This window comes from Euprymna scolopes, chromosome 42 (genome assembly GCF_053919585.1).
Source record: "Euprymna scolopes isolate OS-2025 chromosome 42, ASM5391958v1, whole genome shotgun sequence".
Lineage (NCBI taxonomy): Eukaryota > Metazoa > Mollusca > Cephalopoda > Sepiida > Sepiolidae > Euprymna > Euprymna scolopes.
Genome location: NC_136523.1, coordinates 15,257,706 through 15,273,904, shown reverse-complemented (window position 1 = coordinate 15,273,904; position 16,199 = coordinate 15,257,706). Strand labels below are relative to the sequence as shown.

General features: G+C 34.4%; 1 protein-coding gene across 1 annotated transcript; it reads right to left on the bottom strand.

Annotated features, from left to right (window-relative positions):
* Positions 1–737: 737 nt before the first annotated feature.
* Positions 738–14,669, bottom strand: LOC145266933 (small ribosomal subunit protein eS1-like). The gene is made up of 2 exons (XM_080122735.1): positions 14,118–14,669; positions 738–1,106 (listed from the first exon to the last, which is right to left on the bottom strand). The coding sequence occupies exons 1-2, from the start codon at positions 14,595–14,597 to the stop codon at positions 792–794; spliced, it is 795 nt and encodes a 264-aa protein (XP_079978861.1). The 5' UTR covers positions 14,598–14,669; the 3' UTR covers positions 738–791.
* Between the last annotated feature and the right edge of the window lie 1,530 nt (positions 14,670–16,199).

The window sequence follows — 16,199 nt, the reverse complement described above, 5'->3', positions numbered from 1 at the left end:
AAAGAAAAAGAGAAAAGGAGAAAGAAAAAGAGAAAAGGAGAAAGAAAAAGAGAAAAGGAGAAAGAAAAAGAGAAAAGGAGAAAGAAAAAGAGAAAAGGAGAAAGAAAAAGAGAAAAGGAGAAAGAAAAAGAGAAAAGGAGAAAGAAAAAGAGAAAAGGAGAAAGAAAAAGAGAAAAGGAGAAAGAAAAAGAGAAAAGGAGAAAGAAAAAGAGAAAAGGAGAAAGAAAAAGAGAAAAGGAGAAAGAAAAAGAGAAAAGGAGAAAGAAAAAGAGAAAAGGAGAAAGAAAAAGAGAAAAGGAGAAAGAAAAAGAGAAAAGGAGAAAGAAAAAGAGAAAAGGAGAAAGAAAAAGAGAAAAGGAGAAAGAAAAAGAGAAAAGGAGAAAGGAAAAGAGAAAAGGAGAAAGAAAAAGAGAAAAGGAGAAAGAAAAAGAGAAAAGGAGAAAGAAAAAGAGAAAAGGAGAAAGGAAAAGAGAAAAGGAGAAAGGAAAAGAGAAAAGGAGAAAGGAAAAGAGAAAAGGAGAAAGGAAAAGAGAAAAGGAGAAAGGAAAAGAGAAAAGGAGAAAGGAAAAGAGAAAAGGAGAAAGGAAAAGAGAAAAGGAGAAAGGAAAAGAGAAAAGGAGAAAGGAAAAGAGAAAAGGAGAAAGGAAAAGAGAAAAGGAGAAAGGAAAAGAGAAAAGGAGAAAGGAAAAGAGAAAGAAAAAGAGAAAGAAAGAGAGAAAGAAAGAAAAAAAGAAATGAAAATGCAAAACTTGTTTGATTCAAAAATCAAATGATTTTATTTTTGTTCCCATTTATACAGATTCCTGGACTGGTGGCTCGTAGCCCTCGGGTCGGGTGAGTCGATCTCCTGTCTCTGTACCGGGGGCACCGATTGCCCCTTTGCCTTCACCGTGCATCTCCATCAGTTTGCCAAGATCAAACTTGGGTTTCTTCAGAACCTTCACTTTGCGGATAAACACATCGTGTAACGGATAAATGCCCTGGCAGGCCTTCTCAATATCTTTGCCGATGCTGTCTGGGATCAGTTTGTTGACAACTTCTTTCATGTCATTGGCTGCAACTTCACGTGTGATGATGTCTAACATTTTTTTACGGATCAGTTTCACCTGCAAAGACAATCAACGAAAATATTTTAATATGGAAAGGTTAAGTTATTGTGATGTTCTAGGAGGCTGACCCGACAATGGCAAAGTGATAGCGGCAACTAATTTGGTCTTATATCTTTCAAGGTCACAAAATAATAACTTCTTTTACCTCATTCTAGAAAATTAATTCAGAAATACTGTTAATAGACAAATCAGCAATCATGCTGTATAGTTAACAAACCAGAAAAGAAAATATACAAATCGACCGGTATAGTTTTACACTGCTGAAATTTTTTTTTAGAATTTGTTTTTGATCCTAACATAACATTAACAGCGGTCAATCACATGCAGCCGTAAGCTTAGAGATACAAGTTGCGCACATAAAGTTAAAATATATAAATCTGCTAAAAATTAAACTTCAATGCGTTTGGTCAGTTATCACTACCCACCTCTCGATTTCTTAAATAAGCTAACAGGAAGAACAAGAACTGACTTTGATATTCGTTAAACAGCAGCGCGAGATTAATGCTATGCAGTTTGGTAGAAAACTTTTTTTTTTTTTTTTTTTTTGCATTTAGTAAAAATTAGATGCTTGTTAAAATAAAGTAGATTGATTTTTTTTATAAATATGTCATTTTTAAACAAAAAAAGATTTGTCATGTCGAAAATAGTAATTTATCAAAAAATGACCCGATATTTGAGAACTGCTATTGTGTTTTTAGTAAAATAAATTCAGTATAGGTTAGAAGCCATAAACATATCCGCTCAAGTTATGCTCCCTGTCTGTGAGCTCGTCACCATCTACTTTATTGTTATAAAGAAAAATATATAAATATAAAAAAAAAAAAAAAAACATCCAAGAAAAATGCAATTTTACCCAAAAATTACTTTAAACTATAAATAACTTTCTAATCAATAAATGTTCATAATTTTTTGATATATTATGATTTGACAAGCACTATTTTTGCTTAAATCGGTCAACTATATTAAAAATAGGCATGAGCAAAATGAATGGCCGACACTCAAAACGTATAAACATTTTGATCCTTCCCTTTTTATTTTGTTAATAAAAAAATATTTATTTTTGCTTTTTTATGAAAAAAACATCCCTAAAGTCCGTACTAATTAATTCGATATAACTTGAAAAATTAATTTCTTGAACCGATATTATCATTGAATTAAGCATTGTTTAATATTTTCACACAAAAAAAATTATAATTGCAAACAAACATTTCTATTTTTTTTATTTTGCTAACATGTTTTGCATAATTTTTATAAGTAAGATTCTAACATTTTGCTTGCTTGAATGAACGTCAAACTTTCGGTTAACACAATTTTTATATAATCCTGAAAAATAAACTGTCTGTTTTAATTTAAAAGCAGGAACATAGAAAAATAATTAAATTAAATAGTGGTAAAAATTATACAAACGTTTAACGATAGGAATGTGGCTGGGGAAAGAAAACAAGAAAACCAATCCCTACCTCCTTTTAACTACTCAACGTCATTTTCAGACTGCGTTTTGACTGACATTTTGGGCTTCCGTAAAATTTACACTTAAACGATTTTTCATTTGTTGTGATTGCGCAATGCAAGAATCTTACTTTTAGGAGCTAATTAAGCCATTTTTTGTACAAATAAGATGTTTAGGACTTTACTAATCATCTTTGAAATAAACCAAAATAAATAAATAAAAACTATTTATCTTTCAAAAGATTTGTACAATTTTTACATGATAAGAGCTGTCCCCTTTTCATGTAAGTATAAAAATAGAGATTTAGTTAAAATGAAAATGAAATAGAATAGACGAAATTCGAACCTCGTAATTTAGGTTTAGAAATAGATTACGAGAGAGAATTAGCAAATGGAATGTAAAAAACAAACCATTGTTTAGCTTAGAGATAAAATAGTTTTAAGAAAAGAATATGCATTGTCAATTCTGTTATGAAAATTCAATTGAAGAATGCAACTAAGATAATTTAATAAACATGTTTTTACTGGGAATATAGGTTAAAATTCCTTTTGTAAACAAAGGAAAAAGTTTTGGACACGCATTTCCAGAACACGTGAAAGAAGACATGTTTTAACCATGGAAAATGGGAAGTTCTCGATATAGTTAGAAACTTTAGAGTTAAGCAGAGAGAAACTGAGGGAGAGTCTGAGGACGACAGACGACAGTCTGGACATGGGAGTCGAACGTCTGGAAGCGAGACGGTCACCTTTGAAACATTGTGTGTAAAAATTTGAATTCTTGACTAAGAAAACCACGGCCGGTCGAAGAAGAAAAACCCATCATGTGTTTTTATAAACGTCGTCTTTGTGTTGTAATTCTATCAAAAGGTAAAGTGATTATATGTCTTATATATCTTGTGTTTTAAAATGTCTTCACTTACACAATGTCTCGACATCTCATATCTACAATGTGAACACTAAGACTATCTCAACACTCAAAGAGCTTCTACACTTCTAAGTATGAACATTTTATATATATGAATCTCTTCATAACACGAACACAGAACACAACATCTCTCTAAGTCTCTCAGCATCACTCTTAAGACTCAACATCTCTCACTATTAATAAGACCTAACAATAACAAGAAATACGAACAACAACCACAATAACAATACTAATAAGATCTCTATATAACACAATGAATTTATTTAACTTCCAAAATTTAAAAAAAGCCATTGGCTCCAACATGATATGAGTAAATGGAAAAAAAGGGAAAAGTTATTGACAAACGCATTTACAGACAACCACCACTGCTTATGACGCCATGACATTGCAAAATAAGGGTTTTAAACAGTTTTAGTTAATTACATGTGCGTGATTTGCAAAGACAGCGACGTGAAAACTGCCCCCACCCCCTCCTTCTAAAAGTGGTTTGGTTGACCACCACAGAATCTTGTTTTTCTAATTTTCACATATTATGCAGCAGAGGCATTGCTCTTTAAGATGGTACTGGTTTTGAGGTTTTGACTCAATCAGATGACAAAAGTTTTTAGCAGACACTCATGCAAACAAACAGACGTCTGAGATTTATATAATAAACTTGCGGGGAGGGGGGGGGCAGCACAGAATTAATCTTTTTGGCAAATTTTTAGATATTTTTCATCCAACGATATCAATTTTGTCAACGTCCAAGAAATTAACGTCTTTTAGCCAATTTTTCGATATTTGTCGTCCAAAGGTTCAAGATTCAATGATACTGATCTGGCGAAAATCAACGTCCCTGACAGAAAATCCGTCACCTATGTGGAAAGATTTTGCGAGATATACAAACATACACACTAACACACATTTTGGCTTTTATATATATACTAGCGGGGATGTCCGAGTGTTTGGAGATGTCAAAAAAAAAAAAATGTCAGTACGCAGGCTGATGCAAAGGCGGAAAAGAAAGTGAAAGAAACCCTGAGAGTTTAACGCTGTGCCAGGACACGAGCGGAAGTGTAAAGTGTTAAAATTTAGGGATGAAAAAGAAGTGAACAAGTTGGTAATTAAGTTAAGAACTACACAGGCGCATAAATGAACGTCTGGCTGTAGGCCAGTTAAGCTTTCTGCCCCGTACTTGTATCCCCACGATGTTGGGGAAAACCAGCCTCCCACCCACCAAAAGGGGGAACTCTGATAGTATCCAAATGAATAGCAATAATTGCCTTCAAGACGTCCTGGCTAAGAGGGCCAAGCAGATGCGTTCCTTCCAATTTAGTTTCGCTTTATTTATATGAAAAAAAAAAAAAAAAAAAAAAAAAAAAAAAAAAAAAAAAAAAAACACTGGAAACCAGGGATTTTTTTTTTTTTTTAAACTCAATCACAATAAAGATAAAGAAAAATGTTCATTTTTGAATCGGAGATATTATAATCTAGGGAGTATAAGGAAACTACTCAAAAATAGTAACTTTGTCGAGAAGCCAGGAGAAAAAAGCTTTTCTCGGACATGCACAAAAAACATGCGTACCCATTTTGCCTTTTATATTTAAGAAGATAGTGAATACCAGGGAGCTTGGTTTTGCTACAGGTTCAGTTTCGCTTATATACGGAAAAGCGAAAGTAACACGCAGAGACCAAAAAATATCGCGAAAATAGGGTGTAAAAGTCGCCCACATAAAAGATACACATATCTCGTTTCGTAAATGGGAGATATTATAATCTAGGTAGAATATAAAAAGTTCTAAGAAACAGTCCCCCTCCCCCAGCCTTTGCCGGACATACACAAAATGTGCACACACTACCACACATTGTGCCTTTTATGTATATAGAAGACTAGCGTTGGTGACCGGAATTGCCCAGGTGTTTGGATGTGTGTGTTGAGCATAAAAAAGTGGTAGTAGGCAGGCAGGCTCGAACCCGTGATGTGAGGACGAAAAAGAAAGTGAATGAAAACCTGACATCTTGCTGCCACGTTCGTTTATGCCCCTGCGTTTTTACCTGACGGGATAGAAAGTGAAAAACGTTCAAATTTGACAATGTCAATCAAAACGTTGACTTGCAGAAATGGATAGTTAAGTGAATGAGTTTTAGGTTAAGAATCATGCAGGCACAGAAATGAACGTTGCTTTTATAGCTGGCTGAAGGCCAGTTAAGCTTCCAGCTTTCTGCCCGTTTTATTTATTTGTTTCCCGGTGATGTTGGGGAAAACCAGTTCCCTCCAAAAAGGGGTAACTCTGGCAGTGTCCAAATGAATAGCAGTTGTCTGATATGAAGGGTTTCCTCCACATTGATCAAAGCTGATTGCCTTTAAGACATCCTTGAGAGGAAGGCCAGGCGGCTGCCTTTGCATCGATTAGTTTTGCTTTATCCATAAATATAAAAGCGAAAATGTATGTATATATGTTCGTTTTTTGTGTATGTCTGTAAAAAGCTTTTTTTCACTGGACTTCTCGGTCAGCTCATTCTTTCTTAAAACTTTTTATATCACATCTAAATCACAATATATAAGAGTTATGAACAAGGGTCGCCTGTCTATTTAATTTGCCAAACTTTCACGCGCTACTTTTTCCAGATTTTTAGAGCGTCCCATGTGTCTTTCGCTTTTCAGTATTAAAACAAGCGAAAACTGGCTTGCAGCCGCGTCATGTTTCAAGGTCAAACATCACGCGACTTAAGTTTCTCGCACCTGTTAATTTCATTTTATATTCCTCATCTCTTGTGGCCGAGATGATTATGTACCAGGGTTTTTTTTCCATTCGTTTCCACCTCCACGTCAAAGGTTCGGGTTTCAAGCCTACTTTCCTACTAAAACTTTTTCTTTTACACCTCCAAACACTCGGCCAACGTTTTTTTTAAAAACAGGGTTGTTTTAACAAACCCCCCCTCCAAACACCCAGGTCACGCCGGGTACCTTCCGCTATATATAAAAGCAAAAATGTGTGTATGTATATGTGTTTGTATGTCTCGCAAAAACTTTCGACACAGGCCACGGATTTTTGCCAGATAGGTATCATTGTTAAGTTCCAACCTTCGCCGACAAATATCGAAAAATTGGCCAAAAACATTAATTCCTTCACCTTAAAATCATCAGTTTTGTACAGGAAGGGGTGTCAAAAAAATCGTTCATTTTCTCTCATCCTGCTACTACGACAATGACGTCATGCTTGACCTAGAAAACGTTCACGTTAGTTTCAACCACCTGCAAGTGTTTTTAAAGGTTTAATTTTATCCGTTATTAAGTGTATGTCTCTTTGGCGTAGGGGTAACGTGTCGGGCATTTTTTTTCCGCCTTAGCCTCGGGTTAGAGCCTGTCTTTCTACCTAAACTTTTTTCCCTCTTTTACGTTTGTTGTTTTTTCCAATTTTTTTTTAACATCATGTTTTTTTAATAATATTAAAACCGGGTCACCATCTCCTATATACACACCTCCAAAACACCCGGGCAACACCAGGTACCTCCGCTAGTTTATATGAAAAAGACAAGCGAACATGCGAAAGGATGGGAAGAAGACAATTTTTTAAAACTTGATCAAAACAAAGATAGACGATGTCCATTTTCGAATCGTAGATATAATCTAGGAAGTATAAGTTCTACAAAATAGTAACCGCCATGAGAACCTCCACGAAAAAAGCTTTTCTTGGACATCCCGACAGCAGAACTCTACGAGAGTGGCCAATCCCCTATAACCGTGTTTTTCACCCTTTTGTTTTTTGTTTTTTTAGTTATTTACCGGCGATTATTATGGATTACAAACTTTAGTATATTAGCAGACCGAATTTTGAAAAGAATTAATGGCTTTTAAGGGGGTTCACTTTCTCATAACGTTCTAATCATGTGACAAGTCGGTAAAGAAATGGACAGTAAGTCAGATAACGAAAAAGTGACCCCCCCCTTCTTAAGGTCATTAATTTTTTTTTTTTTTTTTTTCTAATTGATATTATGTTAAGTCTGTAATCTATGAAAATCGTCGGATGGGGTGGGGTGGGGATAAGGTGCAAAAACACGCATTTTTAGGGGATGGGCACTCTCGTACAGGTCAGCCAATAAGTATCGTGTTACCATTAAGTGGAAAAAAAAAAAATAAATAAATAAAAAATGAAACTAATAACTCCAGCATTTACATTCATTTCGATGACGTCAAAACTAATTTGATAAATTGTCCCTTTTAATTGAGCAAGGCTATCTTTAACTCCATATCTGCCAAATTTATATATTACTTGATAGTCATCAAGTATCAAGGCCCGAAGGCTACTTGAGGATACGGGTTAATGGAGGTAAAGTGGTAGTGTAGCAATTGTTAATAGTGTAAATTGGGTAGAATTCGATTTATGAAGATGGTTCAACAAGAAGTTGTTTACATTGGATTTGAAGGCCACCATATTGTATGCAACCAGGAAACAGGACAGCAGAACAGTGTTCCACAGACAGGTAACACTAGGAAAGAAGCTTTGTTAATTGAATCTGCGTTTAGATTTAGGCACAGATAAATTGGGGGGAAATCGTATATAGTGGTTGTAGCTAGTCAAGTGTTTTTTTGTTTTTTTTTTTTGTGGAAGTTTGGAAAGGTGGGGTCATAGATTGGGACTCAGTGGAAATGGAATACTAACCATGAAAATAATAATAATAGAGCACAGACAGGCTTGCGACGTCTCTTCTGTGGGGAAAAGGTTGCAGGAAAGAGAAAATGCTGGTTTTGAACTATCAAGGCAGAACAGAGCATGCCAAGCAGCTCCTGGCCAGATGTGACAACGGTACTCCATTTTAGGACGTACCTGGTTCTCATACAGACAGGATTGCATTAGCAGTGAGATACCTACTGGACCGATCTAATCATTTTTCCAGCGATATTGGCAACAAATTTGATGTAGATGTTCCATTTTAAGATCAGGAGTGAATGTCAATCCCAGAAGCTTGTGAAGATGAGAGCCATTCATTTCAATCGGGGCCTGATTTGGGGGCAGAGTGATTTAATATTGTTTGTAATTTTATACAAAGTTTATCAAACGTGCTTTTGATTTTATAAAATTTAAAACATTTTATAATTTTTAAAAACTTGGTTTTGTTTTACAATAAATTTTTGCATCTTGTGAAGATATTTTACAAACATTTTGGGATATTTGTTAATGTAAATTGACAAAACAAAAAATCTTGGGTTTGTATTATTCGAAAAACTTATCAAAAAAACAAATAAATGTTATCAAAGGCAATATAAGTTACTTTTCTACCAAACTGGATAATTTTGTAGAGTTTTTATTTCATGTAAAATGTTTATTCGGCTCGGAAAAAAAAAAAAAAAAAAGAAAAAAAAAAGAAAGTGTTTACCGATATTTGAAAAATACAAATGGCGGCAGCCTGTGTTGAACACGTTATGTTTGGGAAAATGAGTTAAAACTAAGAACTATACAAAATACTGTTACAAACTCATTCAATGTATGTTACCGTGACAGACTGACATACTTGGTGAGTTTTAAACAGTATGTTTTATAGTTTTTTTTAGTTTTAATTCATTTTCCCAAACTTAACGTGTTCAGAGTCCGCTGCTATTGGTATTCTTCAAATACATCGGTAAACACTTTTTCGGGCCAAAATAAACATTTTACATTAAATAAAAGCACTAAAAAAAGGTAAATTTTTATGACGTGCCCCCAGCGAAACACCCCCATGTTAAGAACGGCTTTCGGAATAACGCCTACCCAACCTCGAAAACCGTTCTTAACATGGGATGGTTGGCGGGTGTTTATACTACGCTGGAGCAGGTCGTACAAAATATCAAGTTTGGTAGAAAGGTAACTTATCTTGCCTTTGATAAAATTTGTTATACTAACCTGGCCTTTGGGCCGAGATCAGTGTAGTCAGATGCTGTATTGCTGTGCTGCTGCAGTGCTGCACTTCCGTTTCTTGTTCTGTCAGTGGAGAAGTCCTTTCACGACTAAGACGATTTTTAATTTTTGTTCCTTTTCTCCACATTAAAAAACGACCCTAGTGTAGTCCCGTGGGGAGGCATTGTAAATAGGAACATTTGTTATATATTTGTTTTTTTGACAACTTTTTCGAATCTATGTGTATAGTAATACAAACCAGAAAGTCTTCGCCAAACGGAGTTATTTCCCTTGCATCGATGATTATACAAAACCGCAGGAGGTTGGTGTGGAGTGTCAAGATAAGATCAAACGCGGAATATTAAACACCACGGTATTCTTGTTTCTGGCACGTTATTAAACATTAATCAGAAGGAAATGAGTACAAGTGCAGTTTAGCACCGTTTGGGACAAGAGAAGACAGTCATAGAATTTTAAAGAATTTTCGTCAAATTTGTAAAACTTTTCGATAACTTAAAATCGTCTTTGTTTTATGGAAATGTGTTTTGCTTTATGTGTAAAAGGCCAAGGGAATATTAAAAAGATTGGGTATTTGATTTTTCACTTATGAACATTTTAATTAAGAAAACACCAAAAAGTTTATGCACGCACCTGTCATGAAACAAAGATGGCGTTTCTTTTTTAAATCGTAATTCGATCGAGTAATTTTGTTTTTTCTTAATTCAAGAAAACCAAACAACGTGACGTGCTCTATGAGGGAAAATCTACCCGCAATGTTGAATTCGAGAGCGAACAACTAAAAAAAAAAAAAAAACCTTCCGCGTCCAAACTAACATCGAATAGGAAACAAAATGAAATCAACTTTATAATTACCAGAAAAAAATGTATTCCCCCGTTATTATTTTAGTAAGAACGAATTACTATTTCGTTATCTTCTTTACGAAAATAGAATTAATTCTTTTGTTTTTCATGCTTACTTGAATAAAATTCACTGAAAATGAAAGAAATAGCGAAATAAAAAAATTTTTTTTTTAAATTCCAGTTTCTTCTTGGTCAAATAACACGACAAATAAACAAGAATTATGTGATCTTGGCCCGAACTTTCAATCTTTTAATTAAATGAAAATTTGCTGAAAATTTTACAGCCATGACATTTAAAAAAAAAACAAAAATGACTTTATGCCTGTCGAATAAAAAGTCATAACTCTAAAATTATAAGCAAATTCTCATTTAATTAAAAGACTGAAAGTTTTGGGAGGTTTTTATTCCTTGGCCTTTGGGCCAAGAGATCACATAACTGCCATTTACTGGGTGGATTTCTAACACCATTTTTTATTTTGAAGTGATTATCAAGTCTTCAAAGATATCGCAGTCATCTTTTCTTGTTTTTTCGAAGTGAATAAACATTTTACATTAAACACTAAAAACTTATTCAGTTAGGTAGAAAAGTAACGCCCCCACCCCGTTTCTGCGCGCGGTATAAACAAATATGGCCGCCACTTCACATTGCGACATGAAACGTGCGGCAAATGTTTGTTTGCAATATCGAGAAAACTAGTTTTTAAAATATAGGATGTGTTGGTCTACCAGGCCACCACCACCACCACCACCACCGGTACTGGTCGCGATTAGAGTTCCCTGCCGAACACCCTAAAAAAGCACTGACTTCTCCCTTAGTTGCCATAGTAACTAAACGATCATGAATTTTTATCGACTTTGTTTTACTGTTTATGAATATTGAAATAAAAGACATTACTACACATTTATTAATAATATCTCACTTTTAATCACTTTTATCGACATTTTCTTTTCTTTTTTAAATGACTACGTTTTACTGTTTATGTCTCACTTTTTTTTTATTTATTGATCCGTGCTGAAATAACGTTATTATTTAAAAAGCCATTCTTAACATGTGATGTTGGGGCGCGCGCCGCGCCGCCGCGCCCCAACATCACATCCGCCCCCGCTCGCGCCCTAATGTACACAGTAAACTCTTCGGAAAATGTTAAATGATGTTCTAATTGGTAAATGTCAGTACGTTACTTTTTGAAAATTCTATGTTCCAGGTAAAAAAAAAGATAAATTACCCCCCCCCTACTCCAACTTGGAGTGCTTTCCTTTTCTTGTTTTATTTCTTTTTCAGCTAATTTTACATTTTCCACCCAAAAAGTGCTATATATTTTTGAAAATGAGAAAATTCTATGTCCTGGAAAAAAAAAAAAAAAAAATCACCCCCACCCCCCAACGTAGTTTGCTTGGTGAAGCCGTCGTTTATGCTACAGCGTGCATGCGCGTAGCATAAACGGAAGCTGCAAAATGGTGAAAAGTAGTTCGTGGGTTCAGGGGTAAATACCATGCAAACGGTAAATTTGCCCCAAGTATGACTATCAGATTCGTTGTCAGCGACCTCAATTACCTATAAAAAAACAAATTAGAGTGGTCGGTGTTCTGTAGTAGCGTATCTGGATATTTACCAAGAATTGTTTTGAAAAAAAAAAAAAAAAAAAAAAAAAAAAAATGTCTTTCCGAGATTATTAATGCTATATTCCAACACCCACCCCCCTCAAAAAAAAAAAAAAAAAAAAGATTTGTCCGCCACAAAAAAAAGGGTCTTTCCGACATCCCCCTCCCCCGCAAAGTTGTTTTATTTTTCTTGTTTTTCATCTACTTTGAAATTATCCGCCAAACATTACTATTACTCTGTGAAAAGGCCGTCAGGTACGCGAGTGCGCGCGCGATTCCGCCATTGAAAAAGCTCGCTTATGTTTCCGCGCGCTCGCGCGTACTTCCAACATTCCTGGGTTCATACCATGCAAACGGTAAATTTCCGACGGAAACGGTTTTCATATTCTTTTTCAGCACACTGGAATCTACAAAAAAAAACATTTTCTTCTATACGAACGTGAGACGGGCCTTAAAGTAAAATAATACCAATTTACCAAAGTAACTTATCTTGCCTTTGATAACACTTGTTATATATTTGTTATTGGCCGATAACTTTTTTGAATCTTTGTGTATAATTAAAACAAAGCCAGATTGGGTTTCTTTTCCAATACACATTGGCACGAAACTTTTCAAAGCAAAGTCTTTAGTTGGTAAGAGTTTTCCTGTTAATTTAAAAACTAAAACTATGTCGAAATTTACCTTAAAAACATCGAGTGGTTCTAAAATGGGTGATCGATTTACAAAAACGTAATTTAGAAACTGAGCACCCCCCCCCCACAAATATTTAAGTGACTTTTTTTTTTATTATTTGGTAGATTACTGTCCATTCGATAATAATCCGCTGAAAAAAGACGAAAACAAAAAGAGGGTACGGCTCCTACACGTGAACCCAATTTGCCGATACTCAGTACCGCAGAAACAAGGGAATGCTAATCTTTACGATAACAAAATCAGTCTCAGGTTATTGTACATTTACAATGCCTCCCTACGGGACAGAATTAGACACCAGGGTCGGTTTTTAACGTGGAGAAAAGGAACAAAAATAAAGGTACTAATGCACTTATTGATCCGCGCTATTTTTTTTTTTTTTTTTTTTTTTTAATATTTTCAAGTTTAAAGTTTTATGTCTTTTTTAATTACATTGTGAAGTTAAAGTACAGAATAGCTACAAAACATTCTCCCCATGTTAAGAATGGCTTTCTAAATAACGTTATTTCAGCACGGATCAATAAGTGCACTAGTACCAAAAATTGTCTGAGTTGTGAAGGATTTCTCTACTGAGAAAGAAATTGAAGTGCAGCGTCTGAACAGATACTACACTTTGATCTTGGCCCGAATGCCCAGACGTCTGGTTATGGTAGTACCTATTTACTATGCCTCCCCACGGGAGAGAGTTAGACACCACAGGGTCGTTTTTAAACGTGGAGAAAAGGTACAAAAATAAAAATTGTCTCAGTCGTGAAGGATTTCTCCTCCACCGAAAGAGAAGAAATGGAAGTGCTGCATCTGAAGGACAGATACTACACTTTGATCTTGGCCAAAAAGGCCAATAGTAGTAAAATATTTAAAAATCTTAAATTTTGATTTTAATAAATAAAATTTTTTTAAAAAAGTAAATAAATATAATACTTGGTCAATTTACGCCATTTTTGGAATATGACATCTCCGTTTGGTGAAGAGTCCGTGACCGTACATCATGGAAGATTTGTACTTTTTTATTTTTTTTAATTCTTTTTTTTTTTATATAATTCTGAAACAAGCACACATAAATGTTATTGTTTATAAGCTGTTCTAGTACTAAAAAAAATATAACTTTTGGTACTCATGCAGAAAGTGATCGAGCCGGCGCTAATTTTTTTAAATCGTATTTCCACATTTAATTATAGTTTTTTTGTTTTTTTTTAAATTCAATTGTAAGTTTCAAGTACAGAATAGGTACAAAGCACCCTTCCCATGTTAAGAATGGCTTTTTTTTTTTTTTAATAATAACGTTATTATTTCAGCACGGATCACTCTCTGCATGAGTACAAAAAGATTTGTTTGCTGCACGAGTAGCCTGTTCTAATTCAAAAATATAAACTAAATTGAAAAGAAGCACAATTAAAACTTTATTTCGCAATTTAAACCAAAAGATTTTTATTTTTGATTTGCTTCTATGCTAAAATTGAGCAGATTCCGCCATATTTTTTTGTTAACACATGGTTTTAATTTTTTTTTTTTTTTTTTTTTTTTTTTTTTTTTTTTTTAGCTTTTCACAATTTCAAAATCATAACTTGGTATTTTAGGACAATGAAAAAAAAAATGAAATATTATACAGAAAACTGTATTTTTTACCTGGGCGTGTTGAGCGTAGCAAGTTTTTTTACTTTGGTTCGGCTTCTTCTTGGTGAAACCGATACAGAACATCCTCAGGAGATAACCGTCTGTGGTTCGGACATCAACGTGAGCTTGGATCAATGTTTGCCATTTCTTAACCATGGAGCAGAGTTTGTCCCTGGTGAGGTCCATGCCGTGGAAATTAGTGAGGACATTTTTTCCCTGGACTTCCTCAGCGATCAGCCTCATTTTTCGGAAGGCAATCTCATCATTCTGCAAATCGGCGAGGGACACCTCGAACACGCGGCCCTTCAAACCCTCGGAGGCGATCTTCGTGCCTTGTGTACGGGTTACCAACGTCTTACCGACCTGCCTGATGTTAAACATGCTTGGGGCCTTGATATCATACCAGTCTTTCTTCGTGAAAGGGTCGACGGCCTTCTTTTTTTGGCCCTTTTTGCCACCTTTCGTCAAGCGCTTATTTTTACCGACAGCCATGTTGAATGCTCAGAAGCAAGAAAGGAAGAAAGATGGTGAACCACGTGGTACATCAAATCTCGAAGGAAATCTCGTATAGATCTCGTGCTCCAAAATTAAACCACGAGGTTTCATGAATTACCTCCCTTTACGTAAAACGAAAAGATTAAAAAAGAACTCATATATAAACCCTTTTTTAATCTTTATATTTAATTTATTCTTCTAATCAGAATTGTTGGGGTTTTTTTTGTACATAAGCTAACCTAAAATAATAACATTATATTTTCATTCGAGTTCAAACTTTTATTTTGGTTGTCATATTAAAAATGAGCCTGGAAATGTGTCCGAATAATCTCCCTTTACTGAGAAATGTGACGGAGGGGTCGAAATTGGGATTGCAAATGTCAGCGCATCCGTCGGCATTCCCCGGTGGAGGCGCATCAGGCGATTAGCAATGATCTCACCCGTTCTCAAAGAGAGAAGGCTGGACCTCTTCTTACACCAGCATGATATCGGAGCTTCTAAGTTATTAGAGCGAAATTCGAAATATTGCAGTTCAAGTAAAACTAATGATATTTACTTAATTGTCATGTCACAGTAATAAAAATATCAAAAAATTACGAACACCGATAAAGTAGAAAATTAATTGGTAAATGTTTCGTTTAGGTCCACCTCCACAATTTTCTTTAAAATGACGACATTTATAGGTTTTCGACTATGCTGAATACGAAAATCGCATTGAAATGTTGCAGAGATAAGTAGTTATCAAGATAGAAAAAAATGCATTATGCACGGTAATTTTGGCGGCCATCTTGGTTTTTTTCCTTCGTGTAAAATTCTGAATGCTTAGGGCGCGCGCGCATGCGCGTAAAAAATGGCCGCCAAAATTACCGTGCATAATGCATTTTTTTCTATCTTGATAACTACTTATCTCTGCAACATTTCAATGCGATTTTCGTATTCAGCATAGTCAAAAACCTATAAATGTCGTCATTTTAAAGAAAATTGTGGAGGTGGACCTAAACGAAACATTTACCAATTAATTATTAATGAAACCATTTTTCGAAGACAACTAACAAATATTAAGTTTTGCTAAATTGGTTCACATTTTCAGAAAAGAGTTACCTCCCATTTTATGGTTGCCACTCTCTGTTTTTGTTTTCAAAAGCAAAACTCACTTTTTATACATATTCTGTAGAAATATAAAAGAATTATGTATAAAAACCAGCAGTTTAATATTATTATTTGTTAAAAATCATTTTCAATAATTAAAATATTAAATTTTCAAAATTATTTTCAATAATTAAAATATTAAATTCTCAAAATTATTTTCAATAATTAAAATATTAAATTTTCAAAATTATTTTGTTTAATTCCAAAACGGTTTGATTTCTGTTTTGTTAAAAAAAAAAAAAAAAAAAAATGCTGATAACAAATTTGCCAAAAACAAAATCCTACCTTAGATATAATTGAGGATTAAATGTTTTTTTTTATCAACACCATTCACAATTTTCGATGTCAGTTACTGTAGCCATTATTATTATTATTAAAAGTGAGGTGAAAATAGTTCAAGGTGTAATTCAAAACATCATAAGAAAGAACATATCCATTACGGAACTTAAC